General features: G+C 42.4%; 1 protein-coding gene across 2 annotated transcripts in view; it reads left to right on the top strand.

Moving 5' to 3' along the window:
• Positions 1 to 17,444, top strand: part of NCKAP5 (NCK associated protein 5) — an 890,605-nt gene that overhangs the window by 772,901 nt on the left and 100,260 nt on the right. For both annotated transcript variants that reach the window (XM_043576610.1, XM_043576611.1), the window contains exons 12-14: positions 3,008 to 3,196; positions 7,959 to 11,731; positions 12,484 to 12,661. In XM_043576610.1, coding sequence (XP_043432545.1) covers positions 3,008 to 3,196; positions 7,959 to 11,731; positions 12,484 to 12,661 — 4,140 coding nt within the window. The remainder of the gene's footprint in view (positions 1 to 3,007; positions 3,197 to 7,958; positions 11,732 to 12,483; positions 12,662 to 17,444) is intronic.

Genomic DNA, 17,444 nt, shown 5'->3' with positions numbered 1-17,444 from the left:
GAGTGGATAATCCTGCTTGATAATCATTTGCTGATGAAGGAGACTTCAGGAAAAAGGAGCTCGCATTGCAGCCATGATGTAAGAGATTCTAGGTCCCTTATTAACTTCAAATATTGATTGTCTAATGTGGGGTAAATATGGGAGAATATCCAATATGGAGGACTGACCCTTCCTCTTCTTTTAAGGAATTAGCCTGTAAATTCACCCCCCCACCCCTCTACACACATATGCATAGTCTCTCCCCACTGCACTGGTCCATGGGTAGGCTCAGACCATTCCCTTCATCCTGCTCCAAAGTCCAGGTCAGGCCGTGTGGTAATACAACTTGCTACCAAGCAACCCACATCAGAGGTAGACCTCTTTCATACCTTCCCCTAGGGACCCTCTACTCAAAGTCCTGGCACAGCAGCATAGAAGCACCCGGGAACTTGTCGAAAATACTACACATCAGATTCCACCTCTGAATTACTCAGAATCTGCATTTAACAAGATCCCAGATGATACATGTACACATTGAAGTATGAGAAGCCTGACTTGGAAGATACTTCTCTGCTTAAGCACCCCCAACCCCACCGGCCTCTATATGACAGTAATAGGTCTTCTCCACCTCCCTGAAGTATGCTCCATCACATCTCCTCATCTCAAGTTCATGGTCAAAGGCAGATGCAGCAATTCCTCCCTTTGGTAGCTCTGAGGTTAAATTCCCTGTCATCTTAATCCAGCATCCATACAGGAGGTACACACATGGGAAACAACTGGGCAAGGATGCTTATTTGTAAAAAGTGTCCTGGGAATGGAGTTGAGCTGTAAAAATAGATATAATTTTGATAGGTATAGTAGGAAGGAATAGGTGGGAAAGACAGAGGGAAATCATGGAAGTTTCGGTGCTTCCAGAAAAGGTAGAGTACAAACGGTAACCAAAAGCCATGCAGAGTGTGAAAAGGGCCATTAGAAAAATTTATATCAGGGGCACCTGGGTGGCACAGATGGTTGAGTGTCCAACTCTTGAGTTCGGCTCAAGTCATGATTTCATGAATCATGAGTTCCAGCCCCATGTTGGGCTACTTAATGACAATGCGGAGCCTGCTTGTGATTCTCTCTCTCCCTCTCTCTGTGCCTCTTCCCAGATCTCTCTCTCTCAAAATAAATGAATAAACATTAAAAAGAAAAGAAAAGAAAAAAGAAAAATTTAGATCTGGATGGTCTCACAGGACACAGTCACAGTCTCCCTCTGGAGAACAGACCAGTCTGTCAGAGCAGAGGCAGTCCTAAATAAAACCACCACCCTGCTTATTCAAGCAAAAAAATATGAAAGAGGTTTGGGGATGGTGAAAATAGGAAAGTGCACGCGTAGAAGGGGAGTGTAATGTGTTATTTCTGAAAATTTGTCCTAGATGTACGCAGTGGCCCAAGTGTCGATATCAGGCAACCTATGCAATAGCACTACTGGTTGTAGACATCTGTCAAGGTACAAATAATAAACTCTCCTTAAGTAAGTTACATGCAGCAGTAACAAGGTCATAAATCAACAGATACTGCTGAATGCTGAATTTTTAGACTAGTTTCTCCTCTCAGTGCTATTTAGAGCCAAATTTCGGGGGTGGGGGATGGAATAGTAAAATTTCTTGGCATATTTAGATCACTTAAAGGGATTGTTATGCAGCAAAAATGAAGTATTGATAGCAGGCAAATGCTTGATGTTGAAAACCTAACCTTATTAAGCGTTATGGATATTGATTAGAGGGGAAATTAAATATACCCTTTGTACTTATGCGGGGGGTTAGCATGTTCGCTGAGTACTCCCAGAACAGCATGCCTTTCCTTCCTCCAGTGGGGATTTAGTCACTGTCAGCTGGAATTGCATTTGGAGAACAGTGATAAGTACTCAGGTAATAAAGGCACCCATAAAGTGTCAATAAATTGCATAAGTAAGAGGCTTTGCCATTCCGTGAATGACACAAAGACAGATGGTTCCCCATCAAAGAGCTTCTGAGACAAAGCTTTATATAGATAGGAGAGTGGAATGAGACGGTAATGGAGAGACTTTCTTCTCGTGATCAGGATGCTAAATTAATTTAGCTTGTCCAGCTCATGGAGCTTCATCTATTACATTAGGGCCAAGAATATGGCTGTCAGGATGTGCTTTAGATGTTTACAACTTTGTCACCTGTGCCCCCACCTGGGTCTTCGGCATGGAACCCAGATCTAGTTGATGTGGCAGCCTTTACCATTTAGACGGCCAAATGATATTGAAAGTTCCATAACCTTTCCAACAGTACCTCCTAATTCCTCAGTTTGATGTGCCACCAGACATGACTTCCCGGGTATTTAATTCCTGACTCAGAATGATGCTGTGTGCGGGGCCAGGAGAACAATCTGGTGGAACTGCCCCCCCCCACACACACACACAAAGGAAGACCTTGAGGTGCATGGAAGTTAAATGCTTTCTTTACTCAGTGTCTCCTGCCAGGGGCAACATGCAGCCTGAGATCCAGGTCACTAAACTCCCAGTGTAGTGGTCATGCTCTTGAACCCTACAGCCAAAGATGCTACTCTGTCTTCATTCTTTTGTGCCATTGGTCATGGCTTGATATGGATCTGATTATTTGACCCATCTGACTGGAGAAAGTGGGAAACTACCATTGTGATATTTCTGCCATTGTGATGGCAGTTCGTCATAATCAAGTACCTACTTAGGCCAGGTACTGTGTGATATGCTTCTAATCTAGAACCCCATTTGGTCTTTGTGGTAACTCTATAAGGTAGGCAGTAATGATAATAGTATCATTATTCACTTTAAGAACGAATGTAGCTCTGAGGGATTAAATAATTCCTCCTAGTATATTAGCAAGAGGCAGAGCCAAGATTTGGACCTCTAGGCTGTTTGACCCCAAAAGCTATCCTTCTAAGCACTAGGCTACATTTGCTTCTACCTCACTGTGATGTCAAGTTGGTATTTACTGTCCCCTAAGCAAAGCCTTAGCTCAGAGCTGTCCTGCTTTTTTAGGAATGCCAGCCGAATGCAAAATCAGGAGCCCCTGCTTTGAAATGCCCTGGTTTGGGGATCGTCATCCCTGGTCATCTCTGTCCTCGAAACAGCTGCAGCAGCAGTGAGCTGTCTCTTTCGAGCACCTGCAGTGAGAACTCCAGCGGCTCCTCCCACACATGGCATGATGGAAAGAACCTCAGGAAAAGGGTAAGGCCTCTTTGAGACAATTTAGCATCAGAGTGAGCCAGGAAAGAATCCTCTTCTGGCAGGAAGGTGGACAGTGGGAAGAGAATGACCATTTGTTGAGTACCTGTGCATTTAATGCTCACAGAATTATATGGGGAGATCTCATTTCCTCCATTATATGGGAGAGGAAGCTGACTCAGAAATGTTAAGTTACTTGCCAGAAGTCCCACAGCAAGTGAGGGGTGGAAGGATGATTTAACCCAAATGACTTGGACAGCATTGGCGGGGGGAGTTGGGAGGAAGAAGACAGTTTCCTTCTGTGCTTTGCTGGAGCCCACCAAGCTCATAGATTCATATCAAGTTGGAACCCAGAGCCCTGGCCTAATGAAAGTGACGATGTTTCAGGCCAACTCAGATGTTTCCAATTAGTTTTATGGACACTTTCTATTGCTGCGATGCTCAGAAAGACTTGCTAATGCCCACTGCAAATGACAGTGAGCAAGGCCACTGGCCAAGCCATCCCCGACTAAGAATCCCTTGAGAACTCAAAGTGAATGTTGTTTTCTTCCCAGATGATAGGGAGGATGGTACATCATCTCAGAATAAATGGCCGAAAGTTTTCAAAGTATCATTAGCTTTGTAGGAATTTACTACTGAAGCATGGCATGTATTATATTGACCTCCTTTACTCAGTTTTATAGCCTCATAAAGCACTAATTGACTATAAATTGGAGGGTGGCATGGCAGAGAGAGAAAATACCATGGTAGATGACAGGGACTGTGGCTCCACTGGAGGCAGGCATGCGCTGACTTAGATGCCGGGAGTTTTTTCACCAGGTTGTTAGGTAACTCCTGCTGCTGGATGCCTCCCATCTGCTAGGTGGGCCCTCACAAGCGAACAAGCATCTGTGCAGGCTGCCATAAGCAGAGGGTGTGGAAGAGCTACTTCTGCCCTTTCCCCATATTGAAGAAAAGCAGAAAGTACACAACAATGGAAACCCTGAATCAGAAGTTTCAGAGGTCATTTTCCTATCATATGCGTAAACTCCCATTTATTATTTGGAAGCATAGAAGCCAGGAGGGCTCCATAACTGCCAGAAAATAATAGTGAGGGAGTAGCTTTGTCATACTCTGAACAAGAACTCAGAAAAAAATTTCAAAGTGGAATTTAGAGCTTATTCCCTTGGACTCAGATTCCTAATACAGCATGTATATATTATCAAAGTTGTTCCTTCTGAGTAGATGTTCAAAGTTCTGAATAATGGCTGCTGGAGCCTGGCTCTTAACAAACTGGGAAGATGGTCAGGAATGTTCCCTCTCTTTGTGGTTGTCACTGGCTCCAGAGCCCTTGCTCTGTTCTCTTCACTCCCCCTTTCCCTCCCTTCCCCCCTCAGAGCCTTTGTCTTTTCGTCCTTTGCCTTGCCTTGCCTTTTTTTCTTTTCTTTTTCCTGAAATTCTTACAATTCGAGCAACCCTTGATCTTTTAGGGAAACCTCTTCCCTGAGAAAGGAGAAATTAGGTTCTTATGTAATTTTTACACACTCAAGTGACTGTCATCTGTGGATTTCATAAGGTCCTGACTCAGAATGGATTGGAGTACCAGCACACCTGTCACATCTCACATAGTCCCAGTTTTCAAGGACCTAGCAAACTAGACCCAGCCCATAAAGACATTTAAATTTATATTATTTAAGAAACTTCTACAGTTTTTACCATGTACCAAGTACTCATTTAGTATTAACTTACATAATAAAGTCATGTATTATGAATTTTCACATGACTACAATAATAACTTGCATAATAATAAATATGTGACCAATGGCTCTTTCATAATTCACAATTTTTTTTTAATATTCTTTTCTATAGAAACAGAAAGGAAGCCTGCAAGAGATGCATTAGGCTGCTCTGCATGGAGGAATCTGGATCTAATTCATGAATAATTACCATGTGCCACCCAGCTCTTTTAGTATTTCACAAGTATTAGCTCATTCAGTGCTCATAAGAGCCTATTTAAGTAGGTTTGCCTATTCCCCCATTGTACAGATGAGGCAATTGGGCTGCTGAGAAATTAAATAACTAGCCAAAGATCTCATAGCTGGTAAGTGGCAGAGCTGGTTAGTTGGTTCCAGAACTTTCACTCTTTGCCATTCTGCTGTCGTGGCCCTGTTGAATCAGCCAAGCTTGAAATATTATTCAAATTATTGGGATGGACTGGTTACATTAATACCAAGAATGTTATTAAAAAAAAAAAAGTTGTGTGAAACCATTGTCCAGTCAAGAAATAGAAAAAGACTATGGACGTGGAACCTAGGCCCCTATGTTATCAGCGGCATCCTTCAGCCAATTGCACTGCCTCCCAGAGCAGCTGTTTTCCAGGCACAACATGAAGCTGCCTGTGGAAATGCCAGCTCCTCCCTCATCTCTCCTATAGAAGATTCATGCTTTTTTTTCAAGTTTCCAGATTGTTCCAAACTTTTCTCATGTTACTGAATACTATACTATTACTGAATTACTGAATACTATATATTTACTATATAAAAATTACTGAATTACTGAATACTATAAAACCTCCCAGGGCCCAGCTCTCCATCCTGTGAGATTAACCACATTCCTCAATTGGTTTTCCACAGGATGGAGAGCTGGGCCCTGGGAGGTTTATGGCCACTGGCCCTGGGATGAATCCAACCTCAGGAAGCCAGGCTTTAAAGAGGCAGAAGGAGCTCGGCTGAGCACATCTTCTATGGGTTTAACAAATCTGCCTTTTCAAGCTCTTGCAGAGTACTTCTGCCTGGCTTCTCTTCTTATTGTGAATGTGACTATCAGGATCATGGAGCTTCTTAGAAACCCAAGGAGGGGCAGCCCTCCCACTGGTTGGTCTCTAATACCCAAACTCACTAATGGGATTTCTCCTGATTTCCAAAGAAGTTTTACTGGCATAGAGAAAAAGGAGAGGAAAGGGGAGGCATCACCAAATAGCATCTATCCACAGCAACTTCTGATACTGGAGAGTTTTCTGAAGAAAATAAATAATTTGACTTAAAAACAATCAACAAATAACAGATAAAATAAACACCATGTGTTGTAGATAGCAAGAGTAATTTTAATGGAAATGTCTTAGATGTAAGCAAATGTTCACAGATTACTAAAAAGCCAAGGCTCCAACATGAAGTTTCTGACACTTTTTCAACCTCTGCACATGGTTTGTGGTCAGTTATGGGCGGGGGCAGCTGGTATGGAGATGCCAAGAGAAGTTGCACTGTTAGGCAAGGTGGGCACAGAGCACACATCTGAAACCACCAGATTCACTCATAGAAATTCTTCACCTTTAATCATATAACCTTAAAAAAAAAAAAAAAGACTGAGGTCAGTGCCCAAATCCCACCGATTTCTCTGAGTCTTGGTATGCGATAAAACTCTTCAGGTTCCATTTAAGAGAGGGGTGCGAGGGGTGTGAAGATTGTCTACAATTATGTATGATCTCTATTATGACATTGACAATATAGAGAAGAGAACCGAGAGACTTGGCTCCAGTCACATAGCATTGCCAATGGGTATGCAGGCTCGAGAGCCAGCCTGCCTGGGTTAGAATCTCCACAATGCTACTTTGGAACCAAGTCCCAGGAAAAGCCCTGGAAATCAGAGCTTTTGAAACCTTTGTTCCAACTCTTCCTTAAATGTGTAATCTTAAACAGACTAACCATGCTGCCTCTCAGTTTTCTCCCTAGTAAAACAGAATTGATAATGTCTCCCTCATGGTGTTGTTCTGAATATTAAATCAAAGCCCTGTTCCAGTGGTTGCTACACAGCAGATGGTCAGTAAATGCTACTTCTCTACTTCTGCCCTCCACTTCTGGTTAGCAATACTCTGAGAAATATGAAGGTCTGTGTAGGATAGAATGGTTTTTCTGTGTCATTCTTAGTCAAAATTAGCACTAGTATTTGGGATGGTATGAAGAACAGAAAATTGACCTTTCATAGTAGGTAAATCATTACTATAGTGTTCTATCAGCCAGTGTCCCACTGTTAGATGTATGTATGTGTTTCACAGATGTTCCCCTTCTATCAAAGAAAGTTATGAAGACCCAGAACTATCATATTTTAGAATGGAAGGGACCATTAATATAGGGACCAACTTGCTTTTCCATTTACCCACTCTACCTCTTGTAAATACTGTACAATGAGGTCATATTGTCTTCTGATTATTTCCTAAGTGCACCTTCAACATATCTTCACTATTTTTGTCTTTGCCATCCCACTTCTTCTACCTGGAGATCATTTCCCCCAGGTTTCAGCCAAGGCAAACTCATCCTTTGTTTAGGGGCTAGGGAGGTTTGAAACACAGACACACGCACACAGACACACACACAGACACAGACACACACACACACACCCCAAAAATTTTCTTATATGCCTCTCATGGCTTTTCCAAACAGGGGTTTGACCTCTCTCTGAATTTCTGGAGTTCCTACTACATTCATACTCCTCGTTTGCCCCCTTGACTTCTGGTTACTTGTGTCAAGTCTCCTCTCCTCTGCTGGCTTGCTTGCTCTTTGAGGGCAGGGTCCTTATCTACTACTTTATTACATCATGGGCTACTTAGCTCAGAAGCTGGCAAAGCAGAGATTTGCTGCATAGTTAATGATTAATTAGCATTAATTAATTAAGGTATGCATTTATAGAGGAATACTGAACCACCAGAATCAAGTCTAATCACGGACTTTTCCTTTTTGTAGTTGTGATCCACGTGATTCAGTGATGTCTGACATGTACTTTTCTTTCCTAGAAATCATCACAAAACTGGGATAAAAGGCTAAGTATTGACTCTTCGCTCCCAAGTGGCTTCGCTAGTCCGACAGATGAACTACCTCCCACTCGTATCAAGGAAAGTCACATTTTGGAAGGACTAAGAAAGCTACAGAAGCGAAAGGTGTTACTTGAACCCCCGTCAGTGATAACAAAATGGGGTTATAAAGATTGCATGAACTCAAATGAAGGAATATATTCTCCAGGAATTAAGAGTAGCAGCATCAAGGGGTATCCCCCCTGCAAACCAACTGACACGAGGAGCCCCAGCAAGGAGCCCCACGAGACATTTGTCTATGACACAGATTCCCACGATGATGCTGATGAGGACTCTTCCTCCTTAGCCTTGCTCCAGGCAGCTCCAAACCAGGGCTGCAGGCTGCACAGTCATAAATTAACCCACAGTGTTTCTGACAGCCTATTTGGCTGGGAGCTGAATAGAAAACACTTTACAGAAGGTATGTCCTCAGTTTACCCCAGGGAAAGGCCTGAGAATTGGACCAGTTGTGCCAGCAACTGCCCCTTGGAGAGGATGCTGTGCCCAAGTGTGCAGGCACCTCAAGTACAGAGAGAGAGGGAGCCACGCAGTCAGGGCCGTGTGGCTCTCAGTCTACAGCTTTCAGACACCGATGACAATGAAGCCTTTGATGAATTGCACATCGGTAGCAGTGACGAGAAAAGCCATTCAGATTTGTCACTGACTGCTGACACTGACAGATCCATGGAGAATCTGGACATCCTTATGGGATTTGGAAAATCTCAACTGGGGTCTCCTGATGAGGAGGAAAAACAAGTGCCCATCCCCTTAGAGAGTAGACCAAAGACGTTTAGCTTCATTAAGCAGCAAAGGGTTGTAAAAAGGACTTCTTCAGAAGAATGCATTACCGTCATATTTGACGCGGAAGATGGCGAGCCCATTGAATTCAGCTCTCACCAGACTGGCTTTGTCACTGTTACCAGAAATGAAATTTCCATCAATCCGGCCCCTACTGGACCCAAGGCAGAACACACTGAAATTTTACCTCAGGGAATGGCTCATTTACAGCCAGGAGCTGCAGCAAGAGACTACACTTTCTTGAAGAGACCCGAAGAGGAAACTGAGAAAAACATTCCAAAAGATGACATAGATAATGTTATTGTGGCACCCACTGGCTCTTTCAGCCCCAGGACAGTCACACAAAATACTCAGCGACCAAGACCGGACAAGCCAACACTCACTGTGTCATGCCAGAGTAATTCTAGGTCTTCAGTGTCCATGGGTATCTATCAGAAACAAAGTCTGACAAAAATCCCTGCCAGGGGCAAGTCTTCACCTCAGAAATCAAAAATGATAGAGCCTGAACTCTCCTCAAGAGTGCCCTCATCGGGCCCAGTGTCTCTTGAAAAATCACCAGCCTTAGCTCCTGGGAAGCTCTCACGGTTCAAGAAGACTGAGGGCCCAGCACCCCTTTTTGATTTGCAGCCAGATTCACACATTCCAAAACACCCTGGCCAACTTCCTCATGGCTCCAAAATGTCCAGCAGAAAGGATTGGGTCCAGTGCTCCAAGAGTCAGATTCCAGCATCACAGTTACTGCCAAGGCCCCTCAATGAGCCAGGTGACAATGGAGAACCCCCGACGAGGGACAAACACTGTGACCCTGGGCCAGAGGCAGGGATGAAATCACCTTCCCCCCCACCCCCTCCAGACAGGTCAGGCTCCCTTCTCATCAGGCCCAGTTATGACTATGTGCCACCACCCTCATCTGCCAAGCCCGACACCAGAGTCCCCAATGAAACAGCAAGGACCATATTCAAATCCCCACCTCTGAAGGGATCCTCTGCTCCTATTATCTCTTCTAATCAGATCATGACAGAAGTGCCAGGGAAGAAACCTTCTGTGGCCTTCAAAAAGCCTATCTTCACTCACCCTCTGCCCTCCACAGAAAGAGTGATTCAAACCAGATGTTCCGCTCATACCCCAACCAGCTCATTTGCTGTGATGGCCCCAGGGCCCCTAAAGGTCTCTCCAAAGAGAGGTGTCCCCAGAACCCCACCTCACCAAACGCTTGGGATCACACAAGCAGACACAGGGTTACGGACTCCCAAGAATTGTCCTTCAGCCCCTGAGCCACTGGAAATATCGTCCCCCAAAAGTGTGTCCCCAGGAAGAAAAGGACAAATGAATGACTGTGTCCCCACCTCACCCAAGCCTGCCTTCTTAGGGGCGAATGAGTCACCATCATCTCAGGGTAACAGTCACTCATCATCACCCTCCTCCAAAAGCCATAACACCCCACATGGTTGTCAAAGCGCTCAAGAGAAAGGGCTGAAAACTCGCCTCCCGGTTGGGCTCAGAGTTCTCATGAAATCTCCCCAATTGCTCAGGAAAAGTTCTACAGTGCCAGGGAAACATGAAAAAGACAGTCTGAACGAAGCCTCTAAAAGTTCTGTGGCTGTGAGCAAGGCTAAGCCAGAGGATGCTGGGAATCCAGTGAGCATGGAGACCACAGTGGGAGAAAGAACTGTGACTCCACTGTGTTTTCAGGCACAAGGCAGTTTGGCTGAAGGGCTTCCCCTGGAAACGGCAATGCCAGAGTCATTGGATAATAGCATCCTTGGGGCTGATGGAAAAGATGGGGTAGAAAACAGGGCTGTGAAAAGATCCCTTTCCTCCAATAAGCCACACTTAAAACCAGCTCTAGGCATGAATGGAGCCAAAGCCCGCAGCCAGAGTTTCAGTGCTCACTCGGGTGACAAGCCCCCTACTCCCCCCATGGAAGGGCCAGGCAAAGTTCGAACTCAGATTATTACCAACACCGCTGAGAGAGGCAACTCCCTCACCCGACAGAGCTCCTCCGCGGAAGTCTCACCCAACAAGACTCCTTCTGCTCCCATGTCTGACAGTCTCCCCAGCGTGGGGAGGCCTCTGGGACATCTCTCCACCAGGCAAGGCTCCCAAGGGAGTGCAGGCAGCAGCCCCAGTAGCCAGCATGGGAGCCCAAGCAAGTTGCCTTTGAGGGTCCCTCCAACATCTGAAGGGCTCCTTGCCCCCTGTGGAATGGAAGACAAGCAGGGCTATGCAGAGGGAGGATGTCCCACCATGGCTGTCCCTGAGGAACCAAACAGTGACCACTACACATGCCCACCCGCCCCAACAGATTGCCCACGAGCCCCGCAGAATCCGGGGAGGACAGAGCGTCCACACAGTTTTGAAACAAGCAGGACCTCCAAGCTAGAAACTTCTGGAAGGTGTCCAGATACTTCTACAACCAGGACTGGTGCTGTGAGCCCCGAAGCCCCCCTCTCACCCACAATTGAAGAAAAGGTCATGTTGTGCATTCAGGAAAACGTGGAAAAGGGCCAAGTGCAAACAAAGTCCCCCTCTGTGGAAGCGAAGCCAAAGCCGGGGCCTTCTTTAGCCAGCTGGTTTGGTTTTCGGAGGAGTCGACTTCCAGCTCTCAGTAGCAAGAAAATGGATGTCTCCAAAACCAAAGTGGAAAAAAAGGATGCAAAAGGTTTGGGGTTTGGAAACAAACAGCTAAAATCGGAGAGAAAAAAAGAGAAAAAGAAGCCTGAGCTGCAGTGTAAAATGGAAAATGAGCTTGCCAGGAACACTAGGTTGGCACAGAGTCCGGACAATAGTTCACAAAGCAAAAATAATTTGAAGACCCCACAAGACATCTATGACCAAACGAAGTTTGAACCAAGAAGTAGACCCAGCCCTGTCACATGTTCAACGAAAGATACATTTATGACGGAACTTTTGAACAGGTAAGGTCTTGGCAAAGAGGGTGGCGATGTCAAGGGGTCCCTTCCCCAAAACAGGGAGGGTTGTTTGCTTCCTGCACATGAAATGCTGGTCAAGCATGTTTTCATGCAAACAGAAATGCACAGTAGCAGCAGTCTTTTGTACATTAGCCAGAATTTAAACAATGAAATAAAAGTTAGCCATAAAATGATAATTTAGTCCATGTTACTTTGTTAACCAAATCAATGGTCTTTGAAATTAAAGAATGGTAAGTTTTATCAAGGTTGATAGAAATTCAGCCTACACTGGGACGGTGGATTGTACCCACATGGCATGAAATGGAAGAAAATTACACATACGTTTTAAGGTATGCCGACCTCATTGATTGTGCCAAGCAAGCAAACGTATACTTAGAAACGTTCCAGAGGTAATTACATTTCCTGCTGATCTCAAGCCAGACATGTATTTAGCAATCACTCTTCAGTGGCTTTTATTTTGCTCCCTCCTTCCCCCATCTCACAAGCAGTAAGTAAGTAAGTAAGTAAGTAAGTAAGTAAATAAATAAATAAATAAATAAATAAATATCAAATCTAAACTGACCCACTCCTGGGATGTCAGATGAAGATCTGATCAAGGCCACTGACAAACATTTATCACTCAAAGGTTTAAAGACAAAGAGATACAAAGAGGTTACCTTAAACATCAAAGGATTGGGAAAAGTAGTGATTGAAGAAGAGCAATGTAATTTATCAGAGGAATCACTTTCTACCTGCAGAGTTGATAAGAAAGCCGCTCAACAGACAGAAAGTGGATCAAATAATGTTTCCTGCAGGAGTGTGTTAAAGGGCAGCTCCCAGGGTTCCTGCCTCACCAGCAGCTCTACGAGCACTCAAGGAAACCACAAGAAAAACATCAAAACCAAAGCCGATGTGGAAATACCGAAAAGCTCCCTGGTAAGTGCTCCCCCCATCCTGGTTATGACGTGAATCTGGTTGGGTTCTTTCTAGCTAAGCTGATGGCAATGTACAAGCACAAGATTATTGGGTGAATGGGGGAGAAAGTTCAAGGAAAAGGAGAGACACCTGTTGACAGTAGAGAAGTGAGAGCAATATTGCAAATGGAGTCGCTGCCTCCAGGATCTTTTCTGGGTTAGCTGCCTTTCAGGGCAGTATAACCAGAGTGCCTGCAACTGACAGGCTGGTGTCATCTTCAGATTAGGCTCCTGTGCAGGGGATTTGTTTTGATGATCATTTCCTTCATTTCCAGCAACACAAAAAGGCGTGGACATGATTATAAAACATAATACCACTAAACAATTGGAGAGATTGTTGGCTATTTTGATGGCTCGATTTAAGCACTGTTCTTTTTTTTTTTTTTTTTTTTTCTGAAAGCTGTATGTACCAATTCCTCTCACCTAGACAGAAAGTATTGAAGAAATCTATTTTGGAACTTGATTCCCTATTATTGAGTCTCTTAATTATGAAGTGAAAAGCTCAACTCAGGGGTAATTTCTTTTAAGAAATGAAAGGGCCTGGGTAGCTCAGTTGTTAAGTGGCTGACTCTTGATTTTGGCTCAGGTCATGATCTCATGATTCATGAGATCTGGTCCCAAGTCTAGCTCTGTGATGACAGCATGGAGTCTGCTTGGGGTTCTCTATCTCCCTCTCTCTCTTCCCCTGCCCTCCTCATGTGAGCTCTCTCTCGTTCTCTCTCTCTCCCTCTCCCTCTCTCAAAAATAAATATTTAAAAAATGAAAGAGTATTTTTATATTTCCCCAGGATATGCTTGTTTCAAATAATATTTTGGTTTTAAAATTACCTTAAATTGCATTTGCTCTCCTTACCTTCTTTCTGTTCTTACATAATTGATTTGGTGATATTTATTGTTCCTGTGTATAAGTTTTGAAGCACTTCCACAAACAAAAAGAAATTCTTTTTATAGAATTACTGTATCCATATGTTTTTGTAGTATAGTAAAAGAGACTGTAAAATATGGTACATACTACCATTTTCTTAGGGAAAACCTGAAATATAAAGTAATTATACATTTTTTTTTCTAGAGTGTTTCACAGGAGATTTTTAGAAGTAATCATGATTGGCATTCATTATTATTAATTACTAGTTTAATGAATTCTTGATATTTAGGGTCCCTTAGAATTTCATAGACATAAATTAATTTAACACAAATGCACATTTTTCTTTCAAATAGCTTTGGACTCGGAAGAGCTATAAAGTTTTTTTTTTTTTTTTTTTTTTTTTTAAATGCTCTGAAGTCATATTGCAAACTAGGTTCTTGCAAAAGTTCCCCCCCCCCCTTTTTCTTCTGGGCTTCCATGGTATCCTCCCTTCTTTGAAAATGTAGATGTCCCCCGCATTGTAAAATCACAAATTATAAGCATATGTAAGGCTGTCCTTGTAGTGTCACCGAAAGGAAAGAGAGAATGAACAGTGTGGAAACGTGCAATATGCCAGAAATTCAATCCAACTGATCTAAAACTTTGATAGCCTGGCAGAGCCTCTTATCAGAGGCACTCAATTTAACTATGCCCCATTTAATATGTTTCTGACAGCTTAGGGTATATATCTTTGCTGCACAGAAATACCAAAAAAACAAAAAACCTTTGTTTGGCTTTCACAATTTCATTTTTACTTTCTCGTTACTTCCTAACACTACAGTAATTTCTGTGCTTTTTGTCTCTCGTCTTCAGTCTTTCACTGAATTACTACATTTCAGGGTAGTAATAAGTGTCCTTTGGTCCTTCCAGAATATCAGCAAGAAACATTCTTATTATTTTCTGTGAAGTACAAAGATTACTTAACCACCCCAAAATACATAATCAATAGGGATATGCTAATTTTTTTCTAGTTAGCTGCAAGACGAAATTAGTCATGCTGGGAAGCTTTTCCATACAGAAGAATATTATTAACCTGGATAGTTGACCACCTAGTCTTTTTTTTTTTTTAATGTAAAATGCAGTGGGTTTTTTTTGTTTCATCTCCATAATCATCAATGTGGAATGGACTAAAATTACTAATTTCAGAAAGGACATTGCCATAGTCTCCTTTGGGACTAGTACAAGACTAGCAGTGAAAACCTATTTATTATATGTTATCAGCCTGTACAAGAAGGAAATTAGTTGCAAAATAGGATATATTCTAATACCATAGCACATTGATGGGAATACCTCTTAAAATTCAGAGTTTGAGGGAATTTTCCCCTACTAGAGCTCAAGGTAAATTTCCCATTTGCTTATTTTAAACTCTATTGCAGAGAATCTTTCTAACAGTATTCACTCGGGATGAAAACAGTAGCTACGCATAATACATTACGTGTCACATGGGTTTTGTTTTGTTTTGTTTTTTAGTGAAATCACTGTTCAAAATGTTATACCACCATCTCTTCCCTTTACACACCAAGACTATATTCAGTTATGAGGGTCCTCAGGGATTGTATTCTAATCTATGCTGATACATGAGCATTTCCATACATGTAACAAATTCATGTATGTAGCAGACCTGCACTGCATTCACTGGTAGCTGCATATCAATACCAATTTTCAGGATTGCTAGATACATTTTAAAATATGTATAAAAGTCCCATTAATTCTTTGCTGAATTCAATCCTTTTCTCTTTTCAGAACCTTAATTAGAGGCTTATGTCCCCATTTAGGCCATCATTCACAGACCACTTAGCTCTAATTTTTGTGTAATTTAGACAAGGGCCATGTTACTTTGTACTTCTACTTGAATTATATAAAATCATGACAAGAGGGGAAAAGGCATCCCCAGGAAAGATTGCATAGGTATTAAGTAAATAAGAAAGAAAGAAATGCACTCTACTTGCTATGTGTTATAAATCCTTCCTTCCTATGGATTCAGATAATTTTGTGTAATAAGAAGTCTCAAGGGAAGACAGCTCCAGGCTCCTACTTGACTATCACTGGACAAAATAAAAATTGTTAACAAAATTAACGAGATCATATACCTTCTTCATGCACTGGGAAGAGATGGCCGTTTTAATATGGGTATTTTAATTTAAATTATGAGTATTTTTTTCAGCCAGTGTCCCATAGTGTGAAAAAAATCACATATGCTAATAAAAAAAGCATCAAATACTATCCCATGAAAATGATACGGTGGTGATGAAATAGCATAAAATAGTACAATAATTACACAAATTGTTATCATCTTATTAAGTTCTGCAAAATGTTGTAATTTCAACATCCTTAATTGAACAGTTCTGTACTAAATGCATTTTGATGCTAATAAGAAGCATGCATATTTTGCCCTCCTCCTGCAATTTTTTTTTTAAATGACTAACTTTTCTAAAAGTAATGCCTTTTAGAGTTTTCCTTCCAAAGATCGCTTCTTGTCTCACTTAGGTTCATTATATTCTGTTCTTTTGCAATAAATGTTGACAATACAATGTTGTTTTTTGGGAAGCAGTTTACGTTGGGATGATTTATAGAAGACATAGAAGCAGAATTCCAAATGAAGGGTATCCCCAAATGTTGGGTATGTGTCTGTGTGTGCGTGTGTTGAATTATTTTTTCCATTTTCCTCCAGGGTCCTTTGTAAACTCATTCCTCCCTGCCTTTTCTAATTGTAGGGATGAATAGAATATAATGGGCACAGTGACACTTTACTGGTTTCCTGTTAGGGATTAGTATTTGGTACAGTTCTTGACTACAACTGCAGACCCCAAAAGATGGACAGAAGTTGGAGGTGTACCATTAGAAGGCCCCTGACATACTGACAACAAACTTAAACCGAAAATAGCCCATAGTTATTGCTTGAATTACCTGCTACTTCTTATCAAATAGGACATTACTGACATTAGGTTGTGTCTGTTTCTGGTAGAACAATGCTTGAGAAAATTCTACATCTCTAATCACTATTCTTTTCTGAGCCAAACTTCTGGGTTTTGTGACCACTCCTATCTTTGAAGGGCTTCGTCACGTGAAGATCGTCCCACTTGTGCCTATCTTTGGCAAATTCTTAATCTTGAGTTGGCAGCCCCTGATCCCCAGCAAAGTTCCGACAATGACTCACCAATACCCAGACCCTGTGCGATCAAGAATGAAAATTCATTTTAAATTCAGCCGATGAAAAATATAATTAGCAAGGGGAATCTGCTGCCAAAACAAATCATGCCCTTCATTTCCATAGGCAAATGGATTTTTTTTAATTCCTCGCCACTTCACATTGGAATCTACTTGTATAGATGATTAGAACCAACAAGTATGCCATTCTGAGGCATACCTCATTTTCCACTCCTTTGCTAGTTCTTCACCCATCTTTGGATTTTCCTCTCATGGGTCATCTACTCCTCACGGGTCATCAGCCTAGGAAAGCTGAAAGAACCAGGGACCTTGTCTACAAGCCCTGTTCCTCTGATAAATACCCAGAGGCCACGTTTAACATTTGCTGTTAATCACAGAACGCACTAGAAAAGTTCTGACAGAGAGCTGGAAGGTAGGACAAAAGGATGGCCTTTTTTTTCTGTCTTGAATATGATACTTGGAGAAAAGTGGTGGTGAAGTTCCACAGATTGGTTAGGAAACAAGAAGGGAAGGGAAGCAGGGAAGTTACACACACACACACACACACACACACACACGCACATGTGCGTGCACACACACACATACATACACTCGGAAAATTTTTGCTACTCTTAAATAAAAATGTTGCTTATATATACGTGGAGTACTGCCTACATATCTAACTGCCAGACACT

This window comes from Prionailurus bengalensis, chromosome C1 (genome assembly GCF_016509475.1).
Source record: "Prionailurus bengalensis isolate Pbe53 chromosome C1, Fcat_Pben_1.1_paternal_pri, whole genome shotgun sequence".
In the NCBI taxonomy this organism is placed as follows: Eukaryota; Metazoa; Chordata; class Mammalia; order Carnivora; family Felidae; genus Prionailurus; species Prionailurus bengalensis.
The sequence above is the reverse complement of the archived record's forward strand: the minus strand, read 5'-3'. Positions and strand labels throughout refer to the sequence as shown.